The sequence below is a fragment of the Centrocercus urophasianus genome, unplaced genomic scaffold (genome assembly GCF_019232065.1).
Source record: "Centrocercus urophasianus isolate 14NV4802_14NV808 unplaced genomic scaffold, USGS_Curo_1.0 seq_17, whole genome shotgun sequence".
Classification (NCBI taxonomy): domain Eukaryota; kingdom Metazoa; phylum Chordata; class Aves; order Galliformes; family Phasianidae; genus Centrocercus; species Centrocercus urophasianus.
In genome coordinates this window covers 22,288,862-22,303,020 of record NW_024884722.1, presented here as the reverse complement: position 1 = coordinate 22,303,020, position 14,159 = coordinate 22,288,862, and the positions used below count along the sequence as shown (strand labels likewise).

The 14,159-nt window shown below is 34.8% G+C and overlaps 1 protein-coding gene across 2 annotated transcripts in view; it reads left to right on the top strand.

Moving 5' to 3' along the window:
* POLR3A (RNA polymerase III subunit A) overlaps positions 1-14,159 on the top strand; it is a 33,166-nt gene that overhangs the window by 9,007 nt on the left and 10,000 nt on the right. For both annotated transcript variants that reach the window (XM_042818914.1, XM_042818915.1), the window contains exons 13-23: positions 869-996; positions 1,671-1,809; positions 1,970-2,134; positions 2,419-2,591; positions 3,774-3,885; positions 4,536-4,654; positions 5,938-6,075; positions 7,036-7,206; positions 7,945-8,058; positions 12,507-12,593; positions 12,679-12,761. In XM_042818914.1, coding sequence (XP_042674848.1) covers positions 869-996; positions 1,671-1,809; positions 1,970-2,134; positions 2,419-2,591; positions 3,774-3,885; positions 4,536-4,654; positions 5,938-6,075; positions 7,036-7,206; positions 7,945-8,058; positions 12,507-12,593; positions 12,679-12,761 — 1,429 coding nt within the window. The remainder of the gene's footprint in view (positions 1-868; positions 997-1,670; positions 1,810-1,969; positions 2,135-2,418; positions 2,592-3,773; positions 3,886-4,535; positions 4,655-5,937; positions 6,076-7,035; positions 7,207-7,944; positions 8,059-12,506; positions 12,594-12,678; positions 12,762-14,159) is intronic.

The following is a 14,159-nucleotide window of genomic DNA, read 5'->3' as shown; positions in this document are numbered from 1 at the left end:
ATCAACATAAATTCTGTCTTTTACAAGTGAAAGTGACTGTATGAGAGTAAGGCCATTTTTTTTTTTTTTTTTAGTCTGAAATAGGATGTTCTTCAGATTGCTTCTGATACTGTCAACTGTAGCTGGTGCTATTTTTAGTAGCTTTTTGTGGCTTGTGGTCTTTTCAACATCAAAAGTGAATGTTTAGGATCTTCACATGTTATGTAGTGTAGATTAATTATGATTATGATAGAGGAGTTAAACTTATTAGCCTAAAATGAGTTTTAACCTACAGTAAGTATCTTCAGTTTGCATTATTTCTTCAAGAGAAGTAATGAATATATGAAAGTGTACAAAGTCAGTGCTGAAGCTTTTTTTTTTTTTTTTTTTACTTATGGCACAGTGTATGAAAAAGAACAGAGGGTAGCAAAGGAGGGTTGTTATGAGGAGGGGTTTGGCCTCTTCTCCCAGGCAGCAAACAGGACCTGAGGACGTGGCCACAAGTTGTGTCAGGGGAGGTTCAGATGAGACATAAGGAAAAACTTTTTCTCTCAGAGAGTGGTCAGGCACTGAAATGGCTGCACAGGGAGGTGGTGGAGTCGCTGTCCCTGGCAGTGTTCAAGAGGTGTCTGGATGAGGAGCTGTGAGATGTGGTTCAGTGCTTGTAGCAGTGGTGATGAGAGGACGGTTGGACTAGATGATCTTGTAGGTCGTTTCCAACCTTGTGATTCTATGATTCTGTGACTCTATGAAATGTGAATGTCATAGAATTGAATTTATCTGAAAAGCTGTGTAAACTATTATTTCGTGCAGTGCATAGTTACTTAGTATCAGAATGAGGTCATTAATACCGAATATGCAATAACCTCTACATGTAATCACTTTTCAGGTGCCTATCTTCTTACACTAAAAGATACTTTCTTTGATCGAGCAAAAGCCTGTCAAATCATTGCTTCTATTCTGGTTGGCAAGGATGAAAAAATTAAAGTTCGTCTTCCTCCCCCAGCAATTCTGAAGGTGTGTCACACTGTTATTTAATATTATAAACACTTTCTCTAATGTTCTTTACCTATGGGGATGCTTTCAGTGAAGAGACCATTCTTATGTTTTCTGCCGTTTGTTTTGTATTAGATACTGTAAGAAATAAAGTGCATTCATTTTGAGTCTACATGAACCTTTTTAACAAGGAGCAGTGTTTCTTTGACTGCTTTTCTTATTCAAAATGAGAAGATATAGCTGCTTTTAGCAGTGATGTCTTTACTTATGTTTAACTACAAGTGAGTGAAGTACATAATTACATAAATCTTTAATCTCTGATAGCTTCAGACAGCATTACATAAGTAACTATAAATGTGATACCTAGCTTGTGAAATGAAATTCACGTAGCATCATATTCTTTTCCTTTCCTAATCAGGGGAACGTGACAATGAGAGGGAGCAATGGAGCGTGTCTCAGTAAATGCATGCACATACCCTTACATAAAGAACAGACATTTGGGAATCAGCATTTTTATTTATGTAGAAGTGCATATTGGTTTTCTATTCAAAGGAATAGCATTATGTGGCTTCCTATATAGTATGGAAAGATTAAGAATTAAAAACAGAATTTTACAATTAGACTCTTACTTGCTGCTTCTAGTAGTTGTATCATAAAATCTGTAACCCTAATTCCTGTCATTTTATTTTCCTAAGCCTGTAACACTCTGGACGGGAAAGCAGGTTTTCAGCCTCATTCTCAAGCCCAGTGATGACTGTCCTGTAAAAGCCAATCTGCGAACCAAGGGCAAGCAGTATTGTGGCAAAGGGGAAGATCTGTGTTACAATGATTCTTGTGAGTAATACTTCTAAAGTTGCGTTTTGTAAGCTTTCAATAACATTGTAGATGTTCAAATTCAGACTGCTTCTGGATGTGTTTTAGAGGTGAACTGAGTATGAGAATCTTTTGAGTCATGCTTTAGAATTCTGAATTGTTTTTGCTTTTCTATTTCTAGATGTCACAATTCAGAACAGTGAGTTAATGAGTGGCAGTATGGACAAAGGAACCCTAGGTTCTGGATCAAAAAATAATATCTTCTACATTTTGCTGAGAGACTGGGGACAAGTGGAAGCTGCAGATGCCATGTCAAGGCTAGCCAGACTTGCTCCTGTCTATCTTTGTAAGTTTCCTTGTAAAACAATATCTTAAAGCGGAAATCCAGAACAATCAAGCAAAATTTGTTTCATATACAATGTATCCTGTTCAAAACAAAGAAAAAACAAAAAGATAGTCATTAAACTGTCAAGTAGTGAAACAATTGGTATGTTTACAAAGTGCTTATGTCTGTCACATGGTGGGAGGAAATAACAAAGTGACAAAGTTCCAAATGACAAAATGTCCTGATTTTCATTTCTATTTTTACATATGAGATTGAGCTGGCATTATAATCTTATTTTGTGACAGCTAATCGTGGCTTTTCAATTGGAATTGGTGACGTTACCCCAGGTCAAGGCCTGTTAAAAGCTAAGTATGAGCTGCTGCATGCTGGTTATAAGAAATGTGATGAATATATTGAAGCACTGAACACTGGCAAGCTACAGCAGCAGCCTGGTTGTACTGCAGAAGAGACGCTAGAGGTAAGCTTTTTAAATTAAGTCAATATGTATTTAGAATAGAAACTTTATGAATGTATTCACAGAGTTTGTGAAGCTAAACGTTGTCTCCTGATGCTTAAAAATATAAGAAGTATCTTATATTTGACAATATCTTAGACTTATATATCTTATAGTCTGTGTGCCTGCAACTTTTGTTGTCTGAATATCTAATTCTTTAGATGCATATAGCCAGCTAAACGTTAAAATGTTAGTTAAATGCTTAATAACCAGGATCCTCCCACCCCACTGGAAGTGTTGAGGTGACACAGAATAAGAAAATGAAAACAAGATTCATTGCATTTACCAATATTTACTGAATTAATAAACAACAGTAACAACAATTAATTTAGTCCAAGAAACAAAACTCTTTTAATTAGAATTCTGTCTACAAGCACTATGTTTTCTTGTATCCTATTAGAACAGCTGTCAAGTGGACTTCAGTTACACTTTTTTCTTTTGACTCTTTCTGTTTAAAAGAAAAAAAGAAATTAAGATCAGCTAACATTATCCAAAAGCTTAGGGATAGTATATTAATGATATCTGAATAATACTATGTTAATAAGCTGAAGAATACTATGTTAATTAACTAATAGTTTTATATGTCTGTTCTCTTGGCTATCAGTGTATTTTCTTTTAGTTTCTTAATAGTAGAAGGGGGTGTAGGGGAGGAAGTGTACGAGGAAAAACAGACAGGAAAACCCACCCTGTGAAGTACTTCCACATTTGTCTAGTTATGTTTTGCCTGAAAGAAGTCTTCACATGCTTCATGCTTTTCCTCTTCTCAGAGACCCTGGTTTTTGGTATAGTCTATAAAATATCAGAGATATTAACACTGTACATTGTGAGAGCATTCCAAAATTACTTCTTTGCAGTAATCTTTCACATAGTACAGCTTAGCTTAGTTCAGTACTTGGTGTAAGTAGCTTGAGAGGTTGTAATGTGCCCAGATACTGCTGCCTTAACCCAACAAAGAATTACTTTGCTGCAAACTGGAAAGTTACCCAAGTTAAAAGTTGCAACTTTACCAAAATAAATTCCAGGCTTATTTCTCTTAATTCTATTTTTAGTACTTATTCACTGCTGAAGGTACTGCTGGAAAATGGTAATATATTGTTTGCGTATGGCTTTCTTTATTAATACCAAATCTCTGTTCTTGGATTTCAGGCTTTAATACTTAAAGAACTCTCTGTTATCAGAGATCATGCTGGCAGTGCCTGTCTCAGAGAACTGGACAAGAGCAACAGTCCCCTTATTATGGCTCTTTGTGGTTCTAAAGGTAGGGATAGCTGAGTTCCAGCGTTAGTTTGCTAATTCCATCTGTGTTCTTAAAATTACTTGTTCTGTTAAATAGCTTATTTGATGCAGGCAGTTGTGCAATTACGCAATTCACATCCTGCAAAGTTGAAGTGACTCCTTTCAGTAATTGCTAGTTGGCTCTCATTTAAATAGTTCACCAGCTCATTTTCAGTTATTGTCTTTAATTTTTTTGTACTACTTGAAAAGCATCCTACTAGGACTTGTTCTGAAGACTTTTGTTGTACCTCCCATTTGAAGAATCTGTCACGTGGAAAAATCAGCCAGAAATGATTCGTTGAGAATTAGAAATAGTAAAAAGCCATTTTCACTGCAAATAAAGCTTTTTCATTATCTGAGGTTTATTTTGTTGTAGAAATCATGGTAAACACTTAACCCTTCTTTTAAAATGTTGAAATATGCTTATTGGAGAAACTGTGAATCAAAATACTGAAACTACAATCGTGTTTTATAAACCAGAATCCATAACACAAGACAGGATAGTATTTAGCTGTAATGAAAGTCCATGGCTCCAAGAAAAATATAGAATTGTTAACTGTCTTCAAAGAAATGAAGGCAGCTCTGTCAGAGTGTTGATATTACTCATTTGTAAGATTTTTCCTTTCTTTTTAGGCTCCTTCATTAATATATCCCAGATGATTGCATGTGTAGGTCAGCAGGCTATCAGTGGGTCCAGAGTTCCTGATGGATTTGAGAATAGGTCTTTGCCTCATTTTGAGAAGCATTCTAAGGTAATTCTGTATGTTAAAACACTGTAAAGAAAAGTGAAACAAGGTAACTTAGAACATTTTAAGAAAGGTGCATGATAAAGAAACAGGAACACATACATTTAATTTAAAATGTTTTGAATGTAATGTGGAGCTTAGTAGTAGTATTGTGAATTGTTGTGGGACATTTCATTAGCCTAAATATTTACAGCTGGAATTTGCTGTTTTCCATGATAGAATTCTAATTTAGAAATTTAAAGTAAGCTTGATGCATTTTTGGTTCTAAAATTATTTGCTAATTTGTCTTGCTGTCTCTCACTGCATTGCGAGTTTTCAGTACACCTTTTGGGTTTATTATCAGTCAGTGAAACACATCAGAAAAATCATTCTGGGCTATGTTTTTTTTTTTTCTTTCTGTACTAGGATATATATCATTGGATGCTTTGTACATAGCAATGAGGAATCATGCACTTGTTAATGCAAATCAATGAGATTTGTGGCTTATTGGTTTGTTTTTCCTTAACTGCTCGTCTGAAACTTAATGATCACCAGAGAAAGTTCTTTACACCAGTCATCAATCTTGTTAACAGATTTAACTCATGTCAGATGACAACCGTGACATTTAGATCTGTTACTAACGTCCAAATTTCAATTTATGAATTCTGCAACATAAAATCTTATATTTTGAGTAAATTAAAGGAGGAAAAAACTTCTTTGGTTATGTAAAAATAAAAGTTCAAGTTCTAACTCTGGCTTTTTTATTGATTTAGAAAGCACTTCCTATTTACATAGTGGCATATGGTAGTCTTCAAGCATGAACCTTTTTGTAGCTTATATGTGATTCTGTGTCGTCATGGAGACAGCTTGATGTTTTTTTGACTTCGTAATGCTTGCATAAAGTTCATTTTCAAGAGCTGTTCTCAGACATCATAGGAAAACAAGAATTAGTTATGTACATATCTCCATATTTTTTTCTGGATTCCTTGGTCTTTGGCATGAACGTTTGTATTATCCTTTCAATTCTCTTATCGTTAAGTGAAGTTGACTTGTTGGAAGTTGGTGTAGTGTTTGCAGGAGTGGCTAGAGGCATGGCTGGATTTAAAAGTGAGCTAAAATCTGATTTAGTAGTTTGGGAAAAACTAGTTGAGGATACTGAAGCCTGTGTCAGATTTAAAATACATTATGTTTCAGGGCTAAACACAACTGAGACAAATTTTTCTGTGCTTGTATATTACCTATCTTTTCTTCCTGTTATATATGTAAGGGATGTTAATTGTATTTCAACTTCTTTCCACTCTTCCCTGTAGCTTCCAGCAGCGAAAGGCTTTGTTGCTAACAGCTTCTATTCTGGATTGACTCCCACTGAATTTTTTTTTCACACTATGGCTGGTCGAGAAGGTCTGGTTGATACTGCTGTAAAAACAGCTGAAACTGGATACATGCAGGTAACTATCAGTGGATTGGGAGCTTCATCAGTTTTTCCAAATGAGACTATTTACTTAATGCTTGATAGGACAGGGGGCAGTGCATGCGTTTTGTGTAGGTTTCTATTGTTGTATGTTTTTAATATAAGAATAGTTTATATTGGGAAGTAGATTTTGCTCTGTTCTCTGGTAGGTATGAGGCTTGTGAGAGATGTCAAGCAATAGTGCAGTAATATGCTTGTGTTAAGCTGTTTTGTTTTGAGTGTAGGTGATAAAAAAGCCCTCATTCTAGGTAAATATTGAAGACTGTTTTCAAGGTGCTTTCATTTTTGTGCAGGTATGATATAACATAGGTTTGAGCTGAATGCCTTTTCAGTTTTGATATGTTGATGAGAAACAGAAAATAAGATGTTCGGGTGATATAAATATGTCTAATCCTTTCTTTTAGTATCTGTCCTCTTTAGGTGGCAGTCTGTAGAGACTTGGATTTCCCAGAAAATGAATCTATGTAAGAGACAATAGCTAGCTAACACTGATGGAAGAATGGCAACTATTGGCTTTGGATGGATGAGCTAATTGTTTTTTTTTTTGTCAGTGAAAGCAATTGTTGTCTGGTTTTGTTGCTGCATGCAAAATTAATATAACTTGAGAAACAAACCTGACTAGAATACAAAAGAATACAAGACTTGAGGTTTTTTGTCATGAATAACCACAAATAGTCTTTAGATTGTAATAGGTTATTGCAATCTGGCATTCAGGAACTCTGTAGTATTGGAAACAATAACAAAATTGTATTATGGCCTTAAATCTTGTTATTGCTGTCTCTCACATTATGGGGAAGGTCTAGGGAATGTGTAGCTTAAAATAGGCTTTTGTGCCTGCTCTGTCAAATGTACTTTCTGACTCTATTTTCTTTAATTTTAATGGTTCCAACCAATAAAGCAATCACACTTTATCTTCCCTGCATCTTTTTTCCTTCAGAGGCGGCTGGTAAAGTCCCTTGAAGATCTCTGTTCACAGTATGATTTGACAGTCAGAAGTTCTACTGGTGACATTATTCAGTTTATTTATGGAGGAGATGGCTTGGATCCTGCAGCAATGGAAGGGAAGGATGAACCACTGGAATTTAAGCGAGTTCTAGACAATATCAGAGTAAGGATTAATGACATTTTGTTCCAAGTGAAAAGACTATTATGCATGTGGGAAGGAGAAAAAATTATGCAGAGCACTGATTCAGTTTTTGATTCAGAATTTAAGTCACATTTTTGGCAGTCTTGATATCAGGTTTTGTTTTGTTTTTTTTTTTTTTAACATGTCTGCTAAGAGTTATAGGTACCTTTCACATCAGAATAGAACAATTGGAACTTAAGTGTATGAGCAGTGGAAAGCTGTGTTCTTACATATATAGGCATATATAACACCATATGGTAGCGAAGTTACTACTGATTCAGTCAGATGTTACGTTGAATTTAAATTACACAAAGCAGTTCTTATTTAATTCAAAACTTTTTTATGCTGAAGTATTGCTTAGGTCATCCTAACATTCTGTTGAATAACTCTTGAAATATTGTGACTTTTTTTAAAAAAAAAAAAAAACAATATTTATTTTTGGTTTTGCTTTCTTTTTCACAACATAAAGCCTTTTGCTGAAATGACTGTCCAGGTTTCTGTAATCTGAGTGTAATATGTTGGCAGAATTGGAAATCTGGATGCGTACACCTTCAGATTTATTTGAACACAAATGTATATGGACTGCCTTTTCACAGTCATCAAACATGGAGTTTAAAAATAATACTTAAGTATACTGTTAATCATTTGCATATATCTCCATTCTATGTCTATACTGAAATTTCATTTTCATGTTAATCATTTGTTTTTTTTTCTCTTAAGGCTGTATATCCATGCCGAAGTGAACCAGCCCTTAGTAAAAATGAACTGGTGTTAACATCTGAATCTATCATGAAGAAGAATGAATTTCTTTGCTGCCGAGACAGCTTTCTGCAGGTAATATCATTATGTCACTTTCTTATCATACTGTGAGTAACCTTACCTTATAATTCAAGGAAATGTTTCTATTGATCTGTAGGAGCAATAGTTGCATTTGTTGCATTAGTAACAGGGATAGCAGTTTGCTCAGTAATATATTTCTGTACACTTTAGAGATGGGGAAGTAGGGCAAGTTGTTCTTCATGTTGTAGGTGTTCACACCACAGTGACATAAGTTAGTGATTTTTGGGTATAAGTTATCATTGATCTCATTAGAGTTAGTTAGCTGGAATTTCTGTTTATAGCACAACAGTGCAGTTATGTGCTGTCTCTGGGATGTCAGAAATTAAATAATCCTCACTGATTTTTCATTAGAAACTATTATTTGATCTATCTCCTGTGTGTGTTCTGATATAATTGACCTTCTGAAGAACTGCTTCTAGGTATTTGCTTGTTTTCTTCCAGTAAACTATATTCTTACACCTTGTTATGTTGCTTTCCTTAAGTACTAATCCAGCTAAAAAACTTCAGCCATATGAAGTACTTCGCTCAATATGGCTTCATCTTTTGGGAAATATTAGTATATCTCTCAAGGAAGAGTAAATGTTCACATGACTGTGCTTGAAATTGTAGAAAACTATTTGTTTAGAAGAGCATTAAGTAATGGAGTATTTAGGAGAGTATCCTAGTTGAGACTACAGTAGGAGACAGATTAAAAGCTGCAGAAATAAGCTGACCGTGGATATGTGAAATCTTGATGAAGCTTCTGATTTTTGGCAGTGATGACAGCAACATGAATTTGGTAACCTAGTTTTGGAGGTTTTTTAATAGATCAGAGTACTTTAGAGCTCTAAGGTAGCAAAACTGGTGAGTAATCTGATGTGCATTGCTAGAGCAGAGCAGAAAAATCATTTGTATCTATGGTTGAAATACACTGTGAATCTCAACTGCACCTGTAAGGGGGGGGGAAAAAAAAAAATGAAAAATGCCAGTGTTTTTTGAAGTGTTATTCACTTTTAATCACATCAGTAAAAGTTAACTATATTTATCCTTTTGAAGTGTTATATTTATGTAGCATTAATGATAACGAATTTCACTTTTGATTTTTAAGTTTCAAATACTGTTACTTTTTCTTTCCCTTTTTTCTGTTCTACCTTGAAGACATTAACTGAAACAGGTTATGAAAAATATAATGAGGTAACTGTAGCATGTGTGTGCACTGTCTGAGCATTAATGTTAGTGCTTTTTTAGCTACAGATGTGTATAGTGCTGAAAGAACTGAGTAGCATATATACATTACTGCTTGTTAAATTCTAATCTAGGTATCAATCAAAGTAATTTATCCAAGTCCTTTTTTTAATTATGAAAACAATGTGACACATGAATTCATCACTGCAGTTCCTTAGTAATCTGAGGATTTGAGATAACTTTCTTTTTGCTACATAACTTTCCTTTCTAGAATTCATTCTTGCAACTTCCATTAATGTTAACATGGGTTTTCGTATTGTTCCTTCTCTTCCTCTACTTTCTCTTCTGTTTTATGAGGAGGTTATTATAATGGCTTACCCATTCTAGTCTAGAAAGCAGAATATCTAAATGACCTGTTTCAAGCAGGCTGTACTCATTCTCCTTGCACTGTTTCCTCACTAGAGGGAGATCAGCTGATGAAAAAAGTGCATTGTTGGCTGGATCAGCTTCCAATACGGCTTAATACTTGATTTCAAATGTTTAAATATATTAAAATACAGCAGTAGAAAAATTTTCTTCATATGGAAATGAGGAAGCCTTGATTTTTTTTTTTATTTTTTTATTTTTTTGTCAAAATTATTTTCCTATTTTCTGGAGATGACAAAAGATAAACACTGGGAGGTGTGGTACAAATACAGGAAAGACCTAGAGGGTGGAACATGCAGAGCTTACCTAATGGGTGTGACTGGATTTGAATGGCTTCCTGCTGAGTCACTTTGTATTTCAGTGGGCTTCCTAACTGAGAATTCTTATATTAGCTGTGCTTAACATACATAAATACTCCTGCTAACTTAGTGTTGGGGAAAATCGTTTAAATACCTGAATGACCAGGCTTTGCAGATTGCTATTTTAATATAGAAACTTACCAAGTCAATTTAGTGCCTTTTTGTTAAACATGTCGTGACTAAAAGACTTGATAGGTTTGGACTGTGTGGAAAAAGATGACTTGGGAGCTGCATTATGTGTGTTTATGGAGCATCGTGTTCCAAATGATAATTCCATAAACAGGGACAGACTTGAAAGGAATCATCTACTTCTTCTTTTTATTTGTAGCCTGAACTAACCCATAGTTGAAATAAACTACTAAAAGATCATAAAAAGTTGAGGGTCAAAGGTCACTTTTCTCTGTTGCTTCCACATGAATAAAATGTGTTGATAAGATAAAACTCTGAAGAGTTTTTTTCATTAATTCTCACCATTCTTTCTTTGTTCCTAGTAGGTGGAAGTAAAAGGTACTCAAATGATGCTTTATAATGCAGAACTGTATAGGAGAACATAATGGTTTATAATACTAGACACTTAAATGTATATATTTTACTTCTTAGGGACTGTAAAAGAGTAAAAGTTAGCAATAAAATTGTCCACAATGCCATTTGCTGCCCTATACTGCTTTGGTGTTATGTATTTTCCTGTTGCAGACTTGCTCCATATGACCACATGACTAATTCTTCAGTCAGTATGATAGCCTCCCTTGAATTACTGTGGTTGTTGCTGTTATTGTTCCTGTCCCTCAGTTTTCAGAGTGTAAATAAAAACAAAAGTGCTCATCCTATGGTGTTCTAGAGGGAGAGGTTGGTATCACATTTTGTCATTCTCCCTTTCCACCATTCCACAAATGAAGTGTATTTCAAGGTGGAATTACTTTTAAAGCATCTCTTGTATTTTTTTTTTTTCCTACTGATCAAGTGTTACCAACTTCTCTAAGTCCCGCAGTATTCTTTTTAGTCATCCAATAGGAAGATTAATCTTTCTAATGCTGCATTAGTACTTTAAACTAAAAAATAATTAAATTTGTCAATTTTATGCAAAGATCTAATGATTAAAACTATTCAGAATGGCACAGTATTTCATTTGTGAGTTATGACTGCAAAAGGGGCAGAAATGTATGAATGCAACCTATTTCACCTAAATGAGAAACAACATAAAGCATCCATTTCAGCAGCACGCTTCTGTTGTCAGTTCCTTCATTTGATCTTAGATCTAATAGTCACAGAACATAACTGTTTGCAAGTACTTGGAACGTCAGTAAGAATGTTCTATTTTGAGAATCTGAGGATTCTGTTAAGTTATAAAAGAAGTATTTTGATAGTGATTTATGAATGGAATCATAAAAAAAAGGGCAGTTGCTCAAATATTTACTTAACTTCACAAGTTATTTTCAATGCTCAGCTACTGCAGGAGTTAGGAGTGTAACAGTGGCTGAGGAGTGATACTGTATGATCATTCTGGTTGGCAGGCAGGATTGTTAGGGTTAAAGGGGTTTAAAATGGACTCTAAAAATCAAACTTTTTGCTCTTCTGTAGAGATTTGCTTACAAGAATTTCCTCTTGATTTTTAATTTTTTTCATTTATACTTTGGTTTTCATTAGCTGTTATGGTAATGACTTGCCCAGAGTCCACTTCAATGAAAAAGTGCTGTTATGAACCTCTTGTTTCATATCTATATCCTAAGCATAATGCCTGGATGATGTTCCATAGAAGTATTGGATATTTTTGTAACAGTATTATTTCAGTTGGCATTCCAGTAAAGACTATCACAACTACCTCTGGGTAAACCTAATAAGAAAGTGACTGGTTTATGTATTAATTCTCTTGTTTGCAAAGCCCCTCAGCAATATAGAGAAATCATTTGAACTAAGCAATGTAGACTGACATATTTCTATCAGTTTTAAGGGGTTATTTTTTTTTGTATTTGACTTTTTTTTTTTTTTTTCTGATTCAATCCCTCTCACCCCAGATAAAGTATGTTTCTGAAACTATGAACAGTTTTCACTGGGAATCCTTTACATACTTCTCTTGTTGTGGTCTTTCAATTTTGATTTATTTTAAATACTGAGAAATGAGTGAGAATTATTTTGTTAGTATAGTAAGAAAATAAAATTTCTTACTATAAAATGACATTTTTGACTGAAGAAGAATTTCAGTGAGTGGTGAGTAGGAAGAAAGAACTGACCACTGTCAAATCTTTGTTTTCAGTATGTGCTCAGGAAGGATGCTTTTATTCAGTGTGGACCATACTCCTCTGTGTTGCTACTAATTCACAAAAGTGAATTTGATTTGCTGAATTTTAGTGTGTTTAGTTTTAATGTTTCCCTCTTTGTATTGTGCAGTTAATATATTGTTGTAAACATTTCATCTGGATCCCTAACCAAGTAATTGCTGAAGATTTCAATATAAAGAATGTATCTTTGCTTACTTTTGTTTCTGTGTAATTTCAGGAAATAAAAAAATTCATCAAAGGTGTTTCTGAGAAGATTAAAAAAACTAGGGACAAGTATGGTATCAATGACAATGGCACGACTGAGGTAAATAGTTTCAGTTGGTTATTTATGTTGTTATTTTAAGTCTTCATAAGCTATTTCTTTTTCAACTGTTCTATTCTCTTTATAGCCACGGGTTTTATATCAGTTGGATAGGATTACTCCAACGCAACTGGAGAAGTTTCTAGAGACCTGTAGGGACAAATACATGAGGTAAATGTTTGGCTTGTTATTTTCTCTCTATTTATTTAACCAGCTTAGTATTTTTGCTATCTTTGCCATCTAGGAGTAACTCAAATGCTAAAAACTACATTTTGCTCTTTTACTCTATGGATTCTGTTGTAAGTGCAACACAAGTAGTTAACTTCAATGACCTCAACAAAAATTGGAAGACCAAAGTAGGGTGTGAATAAAAAGAAGGCAGAGTTGTGTCTTGTGAGTCAGTTCTTGAGATTTGACTGATACAGTTTTCATTTTTTCTGCTGTTGAGTTTTAATCAGATTATTTTGTTAGATGACTCTCATTACTTGCTTATTTCCTTTTACACTGCAGGAAAAAATAGTTTGTATTTCATATTATATTTCTTCTTACATCAAGACACTTGACAATATGAATCTAGCTGCTTGTACTCAGGTATATTTCTTCTGAGATAATAGGAGTCATACTGCTGTAGCAGGGAGGCTACAGAGATAATTGGGGGGGGGGAAGCACCTCCCTTACGATGAAAGGTTGAGAGACCTGGGATTGTTCAGCCTAGGGAGGACTGAGAGGGGATCTTGTTAACACTTCTAAATATCTAAAGGATGAGTGTCAACTGGCTGGGGGGGGCTTTTTTTTCAGTGGTGCTGAGCGACATGGCAAGGAGCACTGAGCACAAACAGGAACATAAGGTTCTATCTGTACATGAGAAGAAACTTACTTTGAGTGTGATAGAGCACTGGAACAACCTGCCCAGAGAGGTGGTGGGGTCTCCCTCTCTGGTGACAATCAAAATTGCCAAGATGCCTTCCTGTGCAAACTACTGAGCTTCAACGGGGGAGATTAGACTTGATAGGTTTCCAGAGGTCCCTTCCAATCACTATGATTGTGGGATATCTGCAGAGGCCATAGTTTTCTTTCATAGGTAATTACCAGTTATGTCCACAGATCCTGTTTTGATAGCAGATTCTGGTAAAAGCCAAAAGCAGTGTGTTCAGAGTGGGAGAAGATATTATGTAACATCAAGCATTTTTACATCCATTGGTAGAGATGTTCTCTTCCTCCTCTGATTGCAAGAGACTGCCTCCAAAGGCTCTGTGAGAAGTAATAGATGAATGTTTCAGTCCATAACAATGTTAATAGTTTATCTTGATCTAAGCTGTCCATGGAGACCTATGTCACATTTTGGACTAACACGTTCTCAAATCTGTTATGGACTGTTCAGAAGCATTTTTATTTATTACAGTGAAGTAGTAGTAAGAGATGTGAACATCTATACTACCTGCAAGAGTTATTTACTTAAAGGTCTCCAGTCTCCTGGAGACCTCACTGGTATACAGTTGTTGGTGGCATCTATGTTGTTTGATTTTGTTCTAATTTGATTACTCACATAACCTTAAGATACTTGTCTTG